This window comes from Schistocerca cancellata, chromosome 9 (genome assembly GCF_023864275.1).
Source record: "Schistocerca cancellata isolate TAMUIC-IGC-003103 chromosome 9, iqSchCanc2.1, whole genome shotgun sequence".
NCBI classification, from domain to species: Eukaryota; Metazoa; Arthropoda; class Insecta; order Orthoptera; family Acrididae; genus Schistocerca; species Schistocerca cancellata.
The window spans coordinates 13855885-13871217 of NC_064634.1; the positions used below are offsets into that span (position 1 = coordinate 13855885).

Consider the following 15333-nt stretch of genomic DNA (forward strand, 5'->3'; position numbering starts at 1 on the left):
CAGGGCCATGGGTGCCCCAGTCATCTTCTCTTGGAAGCTGTGTGCAGCTACTGCTGTGCATGCACAACCCCATGGTAGTACATTGGGTCATTGGCCTTGTTCATTACGGAGCTGAGTTGGTGCAGACACCCAGTGATAAGCCTATGCTGATCAGCACATATTGTGGCAGCTGGCTTCCTCCTGCCCACCAGCATGAGCTGCCTGAATGTCAATATCTCAACTGTTGTAATTTGTGGATAATAAATACACTGCTGGCCATTAAAATTGCTATACCAAGAAGAAATTCAGATGATAAAAGAGTATTCATTGGACAAATATATTATACTAGACGTGATGACATTTTCATGCAATTTGGGTGCATAGATCCTGAGAAATCAGTACCCAGAACAATCACCTCTGGAAATAATGGCCTTGATACGCCTGGGCATTGAGTCAAACAGAGCTTGGATGGTGTGTAATACCACAGTTCATCAAGAGTAGTGACTGGCGTATTGTGACGAGCCAGTTGCTCAGCCACCATTGACAAGACATTTTCAATTGGTCAGAGATCTGGAGAATGTGCTGCCAGGGCAGCAGTCAAACATTTTCTGTAACACATCTAAAATGTAACCTCCACTGTTCAAAGTGCCATCAAAGAAGAGGTGACCAAGACATGTAACCAATGGCACCCCATACCATCACACCGGGTGATACACCAGTATGGCGATGACGAATACACGCTTCCCATGTGTGTTCACCGCAATGTTGCTAAACACAGATGCAACCCTCATGGTGCTGTAAACAGAACTGGGATTCATCCAAAAAAATGATGTTTTGCCATTCGTGCACCCAGGTTCGTCGTTGAGTACACCATCGCAGGTGCTCCTGTCTGTGATGCAGCGTCAAGGGTAACCGCAGCCACGGTCTCTGAGCTGATAGTCCATACTGCTGCAAACTTCATTGAACTGTTCGTGCAGGTAGTTGTTGTCTTGCAAACGTCCCCATCTGTTGACTCAGGGATCGAGACATGGCTGCACGATCCATTACAGCCATGTGGATAAGATGCCTCTCATCTCGACTGCTAGTGATACGAGGCCATTGGGATCCAGCACGGCATTCCGTATTACCCTCCTGAACCCATCAATTCCATATTCTGCTAACAGTCATTGTATGTCGACCAACGCAAGCAGCAATGTCACGATACGATAAACCGCAATTGCAATAGGCTACAATTCGACCTTTATCAAAGTCGGAAACGTGATGGTACGCATTTCTCCTCTTTACACAAGGCATCACAACAACTTTTCACCAGGCATCGCTGGTCACCTGCTGTTTGTGTATGAGAAATCAGTTGGAAACTTTCCTCGTGTTAGCACGTTGTAGGTGTTGCCACCGGCGCCAACCTTGTGTGAGTGCTCTGAAAAGCTAATCATTTGCATATCACAGCATCTTCTTCCTGTCGGTTAAATTTCATGTCTGTAGCACGTCATCTTCATGGTGTAGCAATTTTAATGGCCAGTAGTGTATTTCATGTTTGAGTATTGTTTCAATGCTGCCGTCAGGTGTCAGACAGGAATGTACCCTTGGAGTCAGCATTACCTAGAGTTCTGGTTGATTCTCCACTGACCTCCTGACTTCGACCTGACCATGAACCAACACACACCACAGTGCCAGCGTGGTTGGCCACTACTGTACCAGCAATGACAAAGACATTACAGGTGGAGCACAAGTTTGGATAGCACAGGCATAGAGAAGGAAATTGGTTTCATTATTTACAAAGGCACCATGCCAGCATTTGTCTTTAAAGATTTAGGAAAATCTAAACTGGAATAGCCAGACACATAGTTGAGCCCACTTTTCCCAAACTTGAGCCAAACATAGTAAATGCTGCACAAACCCACTTAGTTTGAAAACACAATCAGACAGATATTCCACACAAATAATACAAAAAATTCAACCAGTGAAAGTGATGACTACAATTTTCGTCTTTGTAATTGGAAACTTCTTATCTTTCATATTACAGTTACACTCAGTTTCATGACTACTATCTTATTTAATTAACTATTCCAATGCTGTTACCTAATTTAGCTAAAATATTCTTGAGACCTTTTTCTCTGAAATTTGCAGTTGGGTTTTATTCGCTACATACGAGGGTGAGTCAAATGAAAACCTTAAATTTGTAATAACAAATCGAAATTTCGCGCCGTTATCCTGTAAGTTGGTATGCGTGCTTCAAGCAGTGTGCAGAATGGCCTGTAGATGGCAGCATAGTGCAGATGCACACATACCGTTGCAGTATCAGTATAAAGATGACTGCCCCACTTGCAACTTGCATCAGGAAGAAACAGAGTTCTGTTATTTGATTTTTGCGTAGTGGAGGTGTGAAACCTGTTGAAATTCATTGACGAATGAAGGTTCAGTATGATGATGCATGTTTGTCACAGCAGCAAGTCTACGAATGGAGTAGGAAGTTCACACATCATGTGACTTCAGTGGAAGATGCTCCTCATTCAGGTCAGGCACAACGAGTTGTGACTCCACAGAACATTGCAGTAGTTGAAGCCATAGTGAAGGAAAACAACTGAGTGATACTGAATGACATTGCAGCATGTTTACAGATTAGTCATGGGTCAGCACACCACATTGTGCATGATGTGCTCCAGTTTCACAAAGTGTCTGCAAGATGGGTGCCATGGCAGTTGACTCCTGAAATGAGAAACGATGTGTTGATGCTTGTAAAGAACTTCTTCGGTGCTTTGAATGAGAAGGTGATGGCTTCCTTGCAATAATCATTACTGGGGATGAAACCTGGGTTCACTTCCACCAACCAGAAATGAAGAGAGCGAGCAAGGAACAGCGGCATTCCTCATCACCAAAACCAAAGAAGTTTCGAACAGAACCATCAGCAGGGAAGGTTATGCTGACTCTCTTTTGGGATGAAAAAGGCATCATTTTGGAGCATTACATGCCTAGAGGTACCAATGTCACCAGTGCATCATATACAGATCTCTTAAAAAATCATCTGCAGCCTGCAATCAAATCAAAGTGACGTGGATTGCTGTCAGCAGGTGTCCTTTTGCAACTTGACAATGCAAGGCCCCACATTGCCTGTACAACAGTTGCAACAATCACAGACTTGCATTTTGAGTGTCTTCCTCATCTACCATACTCACCAGACCTTGACGCAAGTGATTTCTATATGTTTGGACTACTCAAAGACGCAATGGGAGGATGAAGAGGTATGCCACGTGGTGTATGAGTGGTTGCGTGGACTACCAATAGAATTTTTTTCTAAAGGAATTTATGCACTTTGTAAGTGCTGGAGGACTTGCATTGAGCGTGGGGGAGATTATGTTGGAAAGTGACACAGCTTTGAACCACTTCTGCTCAATAAATAATATTTAAAAAAATATTTAAGGTTTTCATTTGACTCACCCTCATATATGGTGTATCCCATATCTGATTTATTTTGGAAGTTGATATGAATCATTTACACTAAAACACATGTATACACAATAATCCTTATATGAGCAGCAAAGGGTAGATGTGTACTGTTACAAGAAGGGTATTTCATAGTAGGTAAATCACATAATATATCAAATAATTATCATGATCCCTGACCTAGCTGGTTTTCCAGCATTTCCAGGTGATTCCAGTCTTCTATTAAACAGGAAAAGGAGTCATGTATATTAACAGTGTAAAATTATAGTTATTTTATTTACATGTTATGGAGAATGCACTTTATAGAATCAGATCTTTTACAAACTCACTATAAAATTAATTCAAACAATATGTGAAATATAAACAACAATTTTAGTTAGGCTGTGATGAGGTGTCCTTTTGAGGTCCACAGCCTTCACAAGCCATCTTCATCTTTAAACTGTCACTGATATCACTGGGCATCAAAGATTATGAAAGATATTAAAATATATGTTACTCAGTTGTCATTCACACCCTGCAAGTTTGACAAATAAGTCACTGAACCATCATCAAACCTGTTCAAAAAATTCTAGTATTATCCTGGCAGTACAAGTCAACTGAATTCTGATAAAGCAGCTTTCTACTTGCTACTCCAAGAACATATCCAGTAGCTCTCTCATGTGGTACTCTGACTATCAAAAACTTTCCTCCTTGTTCTTTTCAACTGAAATTTAATAACACGTTTGGATCACTGTTATGAGTATGTTACACATAGTTTATCACTTTTGTGGGGACTGCATTATATGGAACTTCTCATAAACAGTAGGGTACACACAAACAGGCTATTGCACACACCAGTACACACTTACATGATAATTCAACAAAATAAGGATGGCTCAGGGTCAGATTGTGAATCAAGAACCTCCATTGTTGTATTGTTGTTTGCCCTCCACCATGCCCTTCCTTCCTAAGTACATCTTCTTGTATTCCTCCCTTCTTCTCTCGAACAATGTATCTGCTAGACACAGAGTAAGAGAGAGAGAGAGAGAGAGAGAGAGAGAGAGAGAGAGAGAGAGAGAGAGAAGTATACAAGTTATTAAAAGTGGGTCTGTACTCATTCCTGAAAATATCTTAAAGAATCTTAACCAGAATGTTAAATAATATGCAGGGGTTTTAGAACTGTGAAGGCTTCTAGTACATTCTAAGTTCAAAAGTGAGGCAGTTTTTATTGGTTGGGGGAAATTTACTACACTCTGTGAGCATCCTCTAGAGTTGACAAGATTATTATGACGTTAACAGTTCTAGCTTCTGAAATTAATTCAAGCAGTACTCTCTTTGTCAAGCATCCCACCATCATTAGTATTACTACCTACTGCATTGTACCTAACAAACTGCTACCTTTTCATTCAAAGTGTCAACAATGCACACTTGCCCAGCATTTGTTGGAGAATTTCTGGAGACAGTCATAAGATACATTTACTGTTTAGACAAATATATCAAAAATTATGAGGAAACTATATTACCCACAAACAGTTTTATTCATATATAAAAAGGAAATTGTAGCACAGACTCAAGTTGCATATTTGTAAACTGTTTTCTGTTTCAGGCCTCTTCTGCTTTGATCAACCCCTGTTATTAGTCAGGGATCCAGTTATAGCCAGCTACATCCTGTCTACAGACTTTAGCAGTTTTGTGAACCGCAACTTTCACCTTTCTCCAGACACTGATCCACTGGTTGGAAGAGGTCTGCTTGCACTCAGAGGCAACAGGTACATCTTAATAGTTTTTCTTAAGGAGGCATTCAGAGCTGTATCTCTTAGCAGAATTGTGATTATTTGCATCATGATCCTGATTGACAGATTCAGTTTTGTAATTCACTATGATGGTACTGTAAATGGTTCTCTTTTAGTGTGATTCATTTTAACACAGGGGCGGCCAAGATACTGACTCATAGACGTTGTCCAGGCACGAGTGCCAAATTGCTCAGCCTTGCTACACATATCCCCCACCACTATGCCATGCTGTCTGAGAGCGAGGAGGGGAAGAGGGGAAAACTGCGAAGAACATGCTGCATTTAAATGGCAGGGCACTGCATACTATTTTGTTTTATATTTCACACCTCTCAACAACATATCTACATCTACATCTGCATCCATACTCCGAAAGCCAATTGATGATGTGTGGCAGAAAGTACCTTGAGTACCTCTATCAGTTCTCCCTTCTATTCCACTCTTGTGTTGTTCGTGGAAAGACAGATTCTCATTGTGCCTCTGCGTGGGCTATAATCTCTTTGATTTTATCCTCATGGTCTCTTCATGAGATATACATAGAAGGGACCAATATACTGCTTAACTCCTCAGTGAAGGTATGTTCTCAAAACTTCAACAAAAGCCTGTACCGAGCTACTGAGTGTCTCTCTTGCAGAGTCTCCCACTGGAGTTTATCTATCATCTCCGTAACGCTTTCGCAATTACTAAATGATCTTGTAACGAAGCGCGCTGCTCTCCGTTGGATCTTCTCCATCTCTTCTATCAACCCTATCTAGTACGGATCCCACACCGGTGAGCAATACTCAAGCAGTGGGCGAACAAGTGTACTGTAATCTACTTCCTTTGTTTTTGGACTGCATTTACTTAGGATTCTTCCAATGAATCTCAGTCTGGCGTCTGCTCTACTGACAATTAATTTTATATGGTCATTCCATTTTAAATCACTCCTACTACCTACTCCCAGACAATTTATAAGATTGACTGCCTACAGTTGCTGACCTGCTATATTTTACCTAAATGATAAAGCATCTTTATTTCTTTGTATTCGCAGCACATTACACTTGTCTACATTGAGATTGAATTGCCATTCCCTGCACCATGCGTCAATTCCTTGCAGATCCTCCTGCATTTCAGTACAATTTTCCATTATTACAACCTCTCGATATACTTCAGCATCATCCGGAAAAAGCCTCAGTGAACTTCCGATGTTATCCACAAGGTCGTTTATGTATATTGTGAATAGCAACGGTCCTATGACACTCCCCTGCGGCACACCTGAAAGCACTCTTACTTCAGAAGACTTCTCTCCATTGAGAATGACATGCTGCATTGTGTTATCTAGGAACTCTTCAATCCAATCACACAATTGGTCTGATAGTTCATATGCTCTTACTTTGTTCATTAAAAGACTGTGGGGAACTGTATCAAACACCTTGCGGAAGCCAAGAAATGCAGCATCTACCTGGGAACCCACGTCTATGACCCTCTGAGTCTCGTGGATGAATAGCGCGAGCTGCGTTTCACACGATCATCTTTTTCGAAACCTATGCTGATTCCTACAGAATAGATTTCTAGTCTCCATAAAAATCATTATACTCAAACATAATACATGTTCCAAAATTCTACAACTGATCGACATTCGAGATATAGGTCTATAGATTTGCACATCTGTTCGACATCCCTTCTTGGGAACGGGGATGACCTGTGCCCTTTTCCAATCTTTTGGAATGCTACGCTCTTCTAGATTAGATTTACTTTCATTCCAATTGATCCGTAGTGAGGAGGTCCTCCAGGATGTGGAACATGTCAGAAAACAACAATACATGACAAATATTTACAACTAAAACAAATAAGCTAATGTACCATTCCACAGGCCCCAAGTGGAATGATCATCATTTTTTAATAAACACTATGTGAAAGAATCATTTGACAAATCCTAATGCACTGAACTTAAAATAAAATTTTTTTAAATTTATTTATAAGGTAATAAACATGTAATAAAACTACTATAATACTTATTTACAATGAACATATTACTGCACTGAAATGGTGCAGAAGTTAGATTGTAACGAAATGACTTACCTTAGGGGGAAAAAAGGACAGGTATACACTCGCACACACACACATATCCATCCGCACATACACAGACACAAGCAGACATTTGTAAAGGCAAAGAGTTTTGGCAGAGATGTCAGTCAAGCCGGAAGTAAAGAGGCAAAGATGTTGTTGAAAGACAGGTGAGGTATGAGCGGCGGCAACTTGAAATTAGCGGAGATTGAGGCCTGGCGGATAACGAGAAGAGAGGATATACTGAAGGGCAAGTTCCCATCACTGGAGTTCTGACAGGTTGGTGTTAGTGGGAAGTATCCAGATAACCCAGACGGTGTAACACTGTGCCAAGATGTGCTGGCCGTGCATCAAGGTATGTTTCGCCACAGGGTGAGCCTCATTACCAACAAACACTGTCTGCCTGTGTCCATTCATGCAAATGGACAGTTTGTTGCTGGTCATTCCCACATAGAAAGCTTCACAGTGTAGGCAGGTCAGTTGGTAAATCACATGGGTGCTTTCACACGTGGCTCTGCCTTTGATTGTGTACACCTTCCGGGTTACAGGACTGGAGTAGGTGGCAGTGGGAGGGTGCATGGAACAGGTTTTACACCAGGGGCAGTTACAAGGGTAGGAGCCAGAGGGTAACGAAGGTGGTTTGGGGATTTCATAGGGATGAACTAAGAGGTTACGAAGGTTAGGTGGACGGCGGAAAGACACTCTTGGTGGAGTGGGGAGGATTTCATGAAGGATGGATCTCATTTCAGGGCAGAATTTGAGGAAGTCGTATCCCTGCTGGAGAACCACATTCAGAGTCTGATCCAGTCCCGGAAAGTATCCTGTCACAAGTGGGGCACTTTTGGGGTTCTTCTGTGGGAGGTTCTGGGTTTGAAGGGATGAGGAAGTGGCTCTGGTTATTTGCTTCTGTACCAGGTCGGGAGGGTAGTTGCGGGATGCGAAAGCTGTTTTCAGGTTGTTGGTGTAATGGTTCAGGGATTCCGGACTGGAGCAGATTCGTTTGCCACGAAGACCTAGGCTGTAGGGAAGGGACCGTTTGATGTGGAATGGGTGGCAGCTGTCATAATGGAGGTACTGTTGCTTGTTGGTGGGTTTGATGTGGACGGAAGTGTGAAGCTGGCCATTGGACAGATGGAGGTCAACGTCAAGGAAAGTGACATGGGATTTAGAGTAGGACCAGGTGAATCTGATGGAACCAAAGCAGTTGAGGTTGGAGAGGAAATTCTGGAGTTCTTCTTCACTGTGAGTCCAGATCATGAAGATGTCATCAATAAATCTGTACCAAACTTCGGGTTTGCAGGCCTGGGTAACCAAGAAGGCTTCCTCTAAGCGACCCATGAATAGGTTGGCATACGAAAGGGCCATCCTGGTACCCATGGCTGTTTAATTGTTGGTATGTCTGGCCTTCAAAAGTGAAGAAGTTGTGGGTCAGGATGAAGCTGGCTAAGGTAATGAGGAAAGAGGTTTTAGGTAGGGTGGCAGGTGATCGGCGTGAAAGGAAGTGCACCATCGCAGCGAGGCCCTGGACATGCGGAATATTTGTGTATAGGAAGTGGCATCAATGGTTACTAGGATGGTTTCCGGGGGTATCAGATTGGGTAAGGATTCCAGGCGTTCGAAAAAGTGGTTGGTGTCTTTGATGGAGGATGGGAGACTGCATGCAATGGGTTGAAGGTGTTGATCTACGTAGGCAGAGATACGTTCTGTGGGGGGCTTGGTAACCAGCTATAACGGTACGGCCGGGATGATTGGGTTTGTGAATTTTAGGAAGAAGGTAGAAGGTAGGGGTGCGGGGTGTCGGTGGGGTTAGGAGGTTGATGGAGTCAGGTGAAAGGTTTTGTAGGGGCCCTAAGGTTCTGAGGATTCCTTGAAGCTCTGCCTGGACATCAGGAATGGGGTTACCTTGGCAAACTTTGTATGTGGTGTTGTCTGAAAGCTGACGCAGTCCCTCAGCCACATACTCCCGACGATCAAGTACCACTGTCGTGGAACCCTTGTCCACCGGAAGAATGATGATGGAACGGTCAGCCTTCAGATCACGGATAGCTTGGGCTTCAGCAGTGGTGATGTTGGGAGCAGGATTAAGGTTTTTTTATGAAGGATTGAGAGGCAAGGCTGGAAGTGAGAAATTCCTGGAAGGTTTGGAGGGGGTGATTTTGAGGAAGAGGAGGTGGGTCTCGCTGTGACGGAGGACGGAACTGTTCCAGGCAGGGTTCAATTTGGATAGTGTCTTGGGAAGTTGGATCATTAGGAGTAGGATTAGGATCATTTTTCTTCGTGGCAAAGTGATATTTCCAGCAGAGAGTACGGGTGTAGGACAGTAAATCTTTGACGAGGGCTGTTTGGTTGAATCTGGGAGTGGGGCTGAAGGTGAGGCCATGGATAGGACTGAGGTTTCGGATTGGGAGAGAGGTTTGAAGGAAAGGTTAACTACTGAATTACGGTGTTGTGGTTCCAGATTGTGTTGATTGGAATTTTGAGGTTTTGGAGGGAGTGGAGCTGGAAGTGGGAGATTGAGTAGATGAGAGAGACTGGGTTTGTGTGCAATGAGAGGAGGTTGAGGTTTGCTGGCAAGGTTGTGAAGGGTGAGTGAGTTGCCTTTCCGGAGGTGGGAAACCAGGAGATTGTATAGTTTTTTAAGGTGGAGGGTGGCATGCTGTTCTAATTTGCGGTTGGCCTGTAGGAGGATGCTCTGAACAGCCGGTGTGGATGTGGGAGAGGAAAGATTGAGGACTTTTATTAAGGATAGGAGTTGACGGGTGTGTTCATTGGCTGAGTTGATGTGTAGGTGAAGGATTAGGTGGGTGAGGGCAATGGATTGTTCAGTTTGGAACTGGTATAGCCAGCCAGAGATGGGAACTTTAAGTGTGAGGCCTTTGGGGGTAACGCCAAATGTCAGACAATCCTGAGAAAATAAAATATGGGTGTGTAATCTGGCTAGGGCAAAGGCATGTTTGCGGAGGGAATGTAAATAAAACTTAATGGGGTCATTGTGGAGGTGTTGTGAGGGTGACATGGTATTAGAAGGTGGAAAGTGAGACATGAGGCTGAAATGAAAATGAAAATAAATATAAAAATATATGAGGAGAGATAAAGGTGAACTAGAAAGCAAATGGAGATCTGGTGTGAAAAAAGGCGAAAAAGTGTTGGTTAGAGCTGGGATATGTTGATCCTGTGGTGAACTTGTGTAGGTAGACAATGATGTGCATAAAGGTTAGGTGGTTGTGTTGTCGCTAAAATATGTTAAAGGGTGGAGAAATTCGGGAAAATTTCGAAAAAACTACGTGTAGATGTATTAAAAGGAGTGGTTTTGTGGTGCCAGATTATGGAAATGAGGCTAACAATTGTCTGATGAAGAAATAATGACGTTAAAACCTGTGGGAAGCGGCTAAAAATGATCGGTGATGTGAGAAAAACGGAAATGGAAATAAAGCAAAAGTTATTAGAACTAGCCGAAAAAGGTTGTTTAATAGGTGAAAGGAACTGTTTGTGAACTAGAAACGGTGGATTTTATAGCAGCGGTAGTGTTGAAAGCGGAAAAAAAAATTTTTTGGTTATGGTTTGGAAGTGGGTTACGTATTACGTATTATTGAGTATATATCGGCGGGATAAAATTGTATAGTAGATTACGGTAAAAAGGAGAAGGTGAATACAAAGTGAAACTACTGGCAAAAACAGAAGGAGAAAATAAGACGACAGAAAAGACTTCGAAATGCAACAGTGACAATAACAACGTAATTGTTGGGTTCAAATTAATGATATGAATATAATAGAGAGAAACATTCCACGTGGGAAAAATATGTCTAAAAACAAAGATGATGATACTTACCAAACAAAAGCGCTGGCAGGTCGATACACACAAACAAACACAAACATACACACAAAATTCAAGCTTTCGCAACAAACGGTTTCTTCGTCAGGAAAGAGGGAAGGAGAGGGAAAGACGAAAGGATGTGGGTTTTAAGGGAGAGGGTAAGGAGTCATTCCCATCCCGGGAGCAGAAAGACTTACCTTGGGGGGAAAAAAAGGACAGGTATACACTCGCACACACACACATATCCATCCACACATACACAGACACAAGCAGACATTTGTAAAGGCAAAGAGTTTGGGCAGAGATGTCAGTCGAGGCGGAAGTACAGAGGCAAAGATGTTGTTGAAAGACAGGTGAGGTATGAGCGGCGGCAAATCGAAATTAGAAATTAGCGGAGATTGAGGCCTGGCGGATAGCAAGAAGAGAGGATATGCGTATATATATATAGAAGGAAACATTCCACGTGGAAAAAATATATCTAAAAACAAAGATGATTTGACTTACCAAACGAAAGCGCTGGCACATTGATAGACACAAAAAAAAAAAAAAAAAAAAAAAAAACATACAAACAAAATTCTAGCTTTCGCAACCAATGGTTGCCTCGGCAGGAAAGAGGGAAGGAGAGGGAAAGACGAAAGGATTTGGGTTTTAAGGGAGAGGGTAAGGAGTCATTACAATCCCGGGAGCGGAAAGACTTACCTTAGGGGGAAAAAAGGACGGGTATACACTCGCACACACACACATATCCATCCACACATATACAGGCACAAGCAGACATATTAATATATATATATATATATATATATATATATATATATATATATATATTTAAAAACAAAGATGATGTGACTTACCAAATGAAAGTGCTGGCAGGTCGACAGACACACAAACAAACACAAACATCCACACAAAATCCAAGCTTTCGCAACCAACGGTTGCCTCGTCAGGAAAGAGGGAAGGAGAAGGAAAGACAAAAGGATATGGGTTTTAAGGGAGAGGGTAAGGAGTCATTCCAATCCCGGGAGCGGAAAGACTTACCTTAGGGGGAAAAAAGGACAGGTATACACTCGCACACACACACATATCCATCCACACATACACAGACACAAGCAGACATTTGTAAAGGCAAAGAGTTTGCCTTTACAAATGTCTGCTTGTGTCTGTGTATGTGTGGATGGATATGTGTGTGTGTGCGAGTGTATACCTGTCCTTTTTTCCCCCTAAGGTAAGTCTTTCCGCTCCCGGGATTGGAATGACTCCTTACCCTCTCCCTTAAAACCCATATCCTTTTGTCTTTCCTTCTCCTTCCCTCTTTCCTGACGAGGCAACCGTTGGTTGCGAAAGCTTGGATTTTGTGTGTATGTTTGTGTTTGTTTGTGTGTCTGTCGACCTGCCAGCACTTTCATTTGGTTAGTCACATCATCTTTGTTTTTAAATATATTTTTCCTTCGTGGAATGTTTCCTTCTATTATAACTATATATATATATATATATATATATATATATATATATATATATATATATAATAGAGGGAAACATTCCACATGGGAAAAATATATTTAAGAAGAAAGATGATGAGACTTACCAAACAAAAGCGCTGGCAGGTCGATAGACACACAAACAAACACAAACATACACACAAAATCTAGCTTTCGCAACCAACGGTTGCCTCGTCAGGAAAGAGGGAAGGAGAAGGAAAGACAAAAGGATATGGGTTTTAAGGGAGAGGGTAAGGAGTCATTCCAATCCTGGGAGCGGAAAGACTTACCTTAGGGGGAAAAAAGGACAGGTATACACTCGCACACACACACATATCCATCCACACATACAAGACACAAGCAGACATGTCTGCTTGTGTCTTGTATGTGTGGATGGATATGTGTGTGTGTGCGAGTGTATACCTGTCCTTTTTTCCCCCTAAAGTAAGTCTTTCCGCTCCCGGGATTGGAATGACTCCTTACCCTCTCCCTTAAAACCCATATCCTTTTGTCTTTCCTTCTCCTTCCCTCTTTCCTGACGAGGCAACCGTTGGTTGCGAAAGCTAGATTTTGTGTGTATGTTTGTGTTTGTTTGTGTGTCTATCGACCTGCCAGCGCTTTTGTTTGGTAAGTCTCATCATCTTTCTTTTTATATATATATATATATATATATATATATATATATATATATATTGGGAAGCAGCAGTTAGTATCCCTAGTTCCCTAAACAGGCTTCTGCAGGATGTTCTTGAGTTCACACCACATATAACTCTTACTGCCCATTTTTGTGCCTGGAAAACTTTAGCTTGGCTTGATGAATTACCCCAAAAAATAATCCCATATGACATTATGGAATGAAAGTAAGCATTGTACCCCAGCTTTTTCATTTTTATATCCCCTAGGTCTGACAAAATTCGCATTGCAAACAGAGATTTGTTAAGACGCTTCAGCAGTTCTGTGGTGTGCTCCTCCCAGTTGAATTTATTATCAAGCTGTAATCCCAAGATTTTAACACTGTCCACTTCTCCTATCTTCTTGTCATCGTATGTTAGACATATACTCGTGGGACACCCCTTACAAGTTCTGAACTGCATGTAGTGTGTTTTTTCAAAGTTTAGTGACAAGGAATTGGCTAGGAACCAGTGATTAATGTCCACAAATATTTTATTAACTGATCTTTCTAAGACTACACTTGATTTGCTATTTATTGCAATGTTCGTATCATCAGCAAACAAAACGAACTTGGCATCTGTTAATGTTACTGATGAAAGGTCATTGATATACACAAGAAAAAGTAAGGGCCCCAAAATGGAACCTTGTGGGACCCCACATGTAATTGGTTCCCAGTTGAATGATGCCTGATGGTTTGATACATGTCTCTTTCCTAATAGCATCCTTTGTTTCCTGCCAGAGATATAAGATTTGAACCATTTTGCAACAGTTCCTGTTACACTATAATATTCTAATTTATTTAAAAGGATATTGTGATTTACACAGTCAAATGCCTTTGGCAGATCACAAAATATACCAGTTGCCTGCAATTTTTTGTCTAATGAAGTAAGCACATTTTCACTGTAAGTGTAGATAGCCTTTTCAATATCAGAACCTTTTAGAAATCCAAACTGTGACTTTGACAGTATGTTATTTGAGATAAGATGGTTATAAAGCCGACTGTACATTACTTTTTCTAAAATTTTTGAGAATGCTGGCAACAGTGAAATTGGATGGAAAGTTGATGCTATTTCTTTATCTCCCTTCTTAAACAGTGGCTTAACTACAGCATATTTCAACCATTCAGGAAATATTCCACTGATAAACGACTGGTTACACAGATAGCTTAATATGATACTTAGCTCAGAATCACATTCTCTAATTAACTTTGTTGATATTTCATCATACTCACTAGATGTTTTTGATTTTAAAGATTTTATGATGGACATTATTTCTGTTGAGGTAGTGATGGTCAAATTCATATTATGGAAGTTCCTTGAAATGTCTGGTCTGAGGTATTCCATAGCAGCATCTACCGAACCTGACAACCCCATCTTTTCAGTAACAGTTATAAAATGTTTGTTAAAAAGTTCTGCAACACTATACACATCTGTCACCAATGTATCATTTACTCTTAATGCTATTTGTTCCTCTTCATGTCTGGTTCTGCCGGTCTCCTCCTTCACTATATCCCATATTGTCTTTATTTTATTATCTGATTTTACTATCTTTTCCTTGTAATATATTTGCTTTGATGTCTGTATTAGTCTTTAATATTTTGCAGTATTTCTTGTAACGCGCTATAGCATCAACATCGGAACTGTTTCGGATTGACAAATACAGTTTTCTTTCTGTTTTACAAGATACCCCTATTCCTTGAATAATCCATGGCTTCTTTGTAGACTTTGCTCTAACCTTGGTAAGTTTTGGGGGAAAACAGTGTTCGAATAAGGTAAGCACTTTATTAGCAAAAGTGTTATATTTTTCATTCATGCTGTGAGCACTGTAAACATCACTCCAGTGAATGTCTCTGAGGAGTGTCCTAAAATAATCAATTTTTGGCTTATTGATTACCATCTTGAGCTCAGATTTAACAGATTTTATATCCTGTTCAGTATTAACATTTAACAGAAGGAACTGCATGTCATGGTCTGAGAGGCCATTGACTATTGGTTTTGTACTATAATTTTGTTCATTGGACTTTTCTATAAAGATATTATCAATGGCTGTTTGTGAGCAATTGGCTACCCTAGTGGGGAACTTTACAGTGGGAATTAAGTTGAATGGTAGTGTTACTAACTCAAAGAAGTTCTTA

The 15333-nt window shown here is 41.2% G+C and overlaps 1 protein-coding gene across 1 annotated transcript in view; it reads left to right on the forward strand.

Annotated features, from left to right (window-relative positions):
* LOC126100676 (cytochrome P450 6k1-like) overlaps positions 1-15333 on the forward strand; it is a 124162-nt gene that overhangs the window by 53768 nt on the left and 55061 nt on the right. Inside the window, exon 3 of the mRNA XM_049911294.1 lies at positions 5006-5168. Within this exon, the coding sequence (XP_049767251.1) occupies positions 5006-5168 (163 nt within the window). The remainder of the gene's footprint in view (positions 1-5005; positions 5169-15333) is intronic.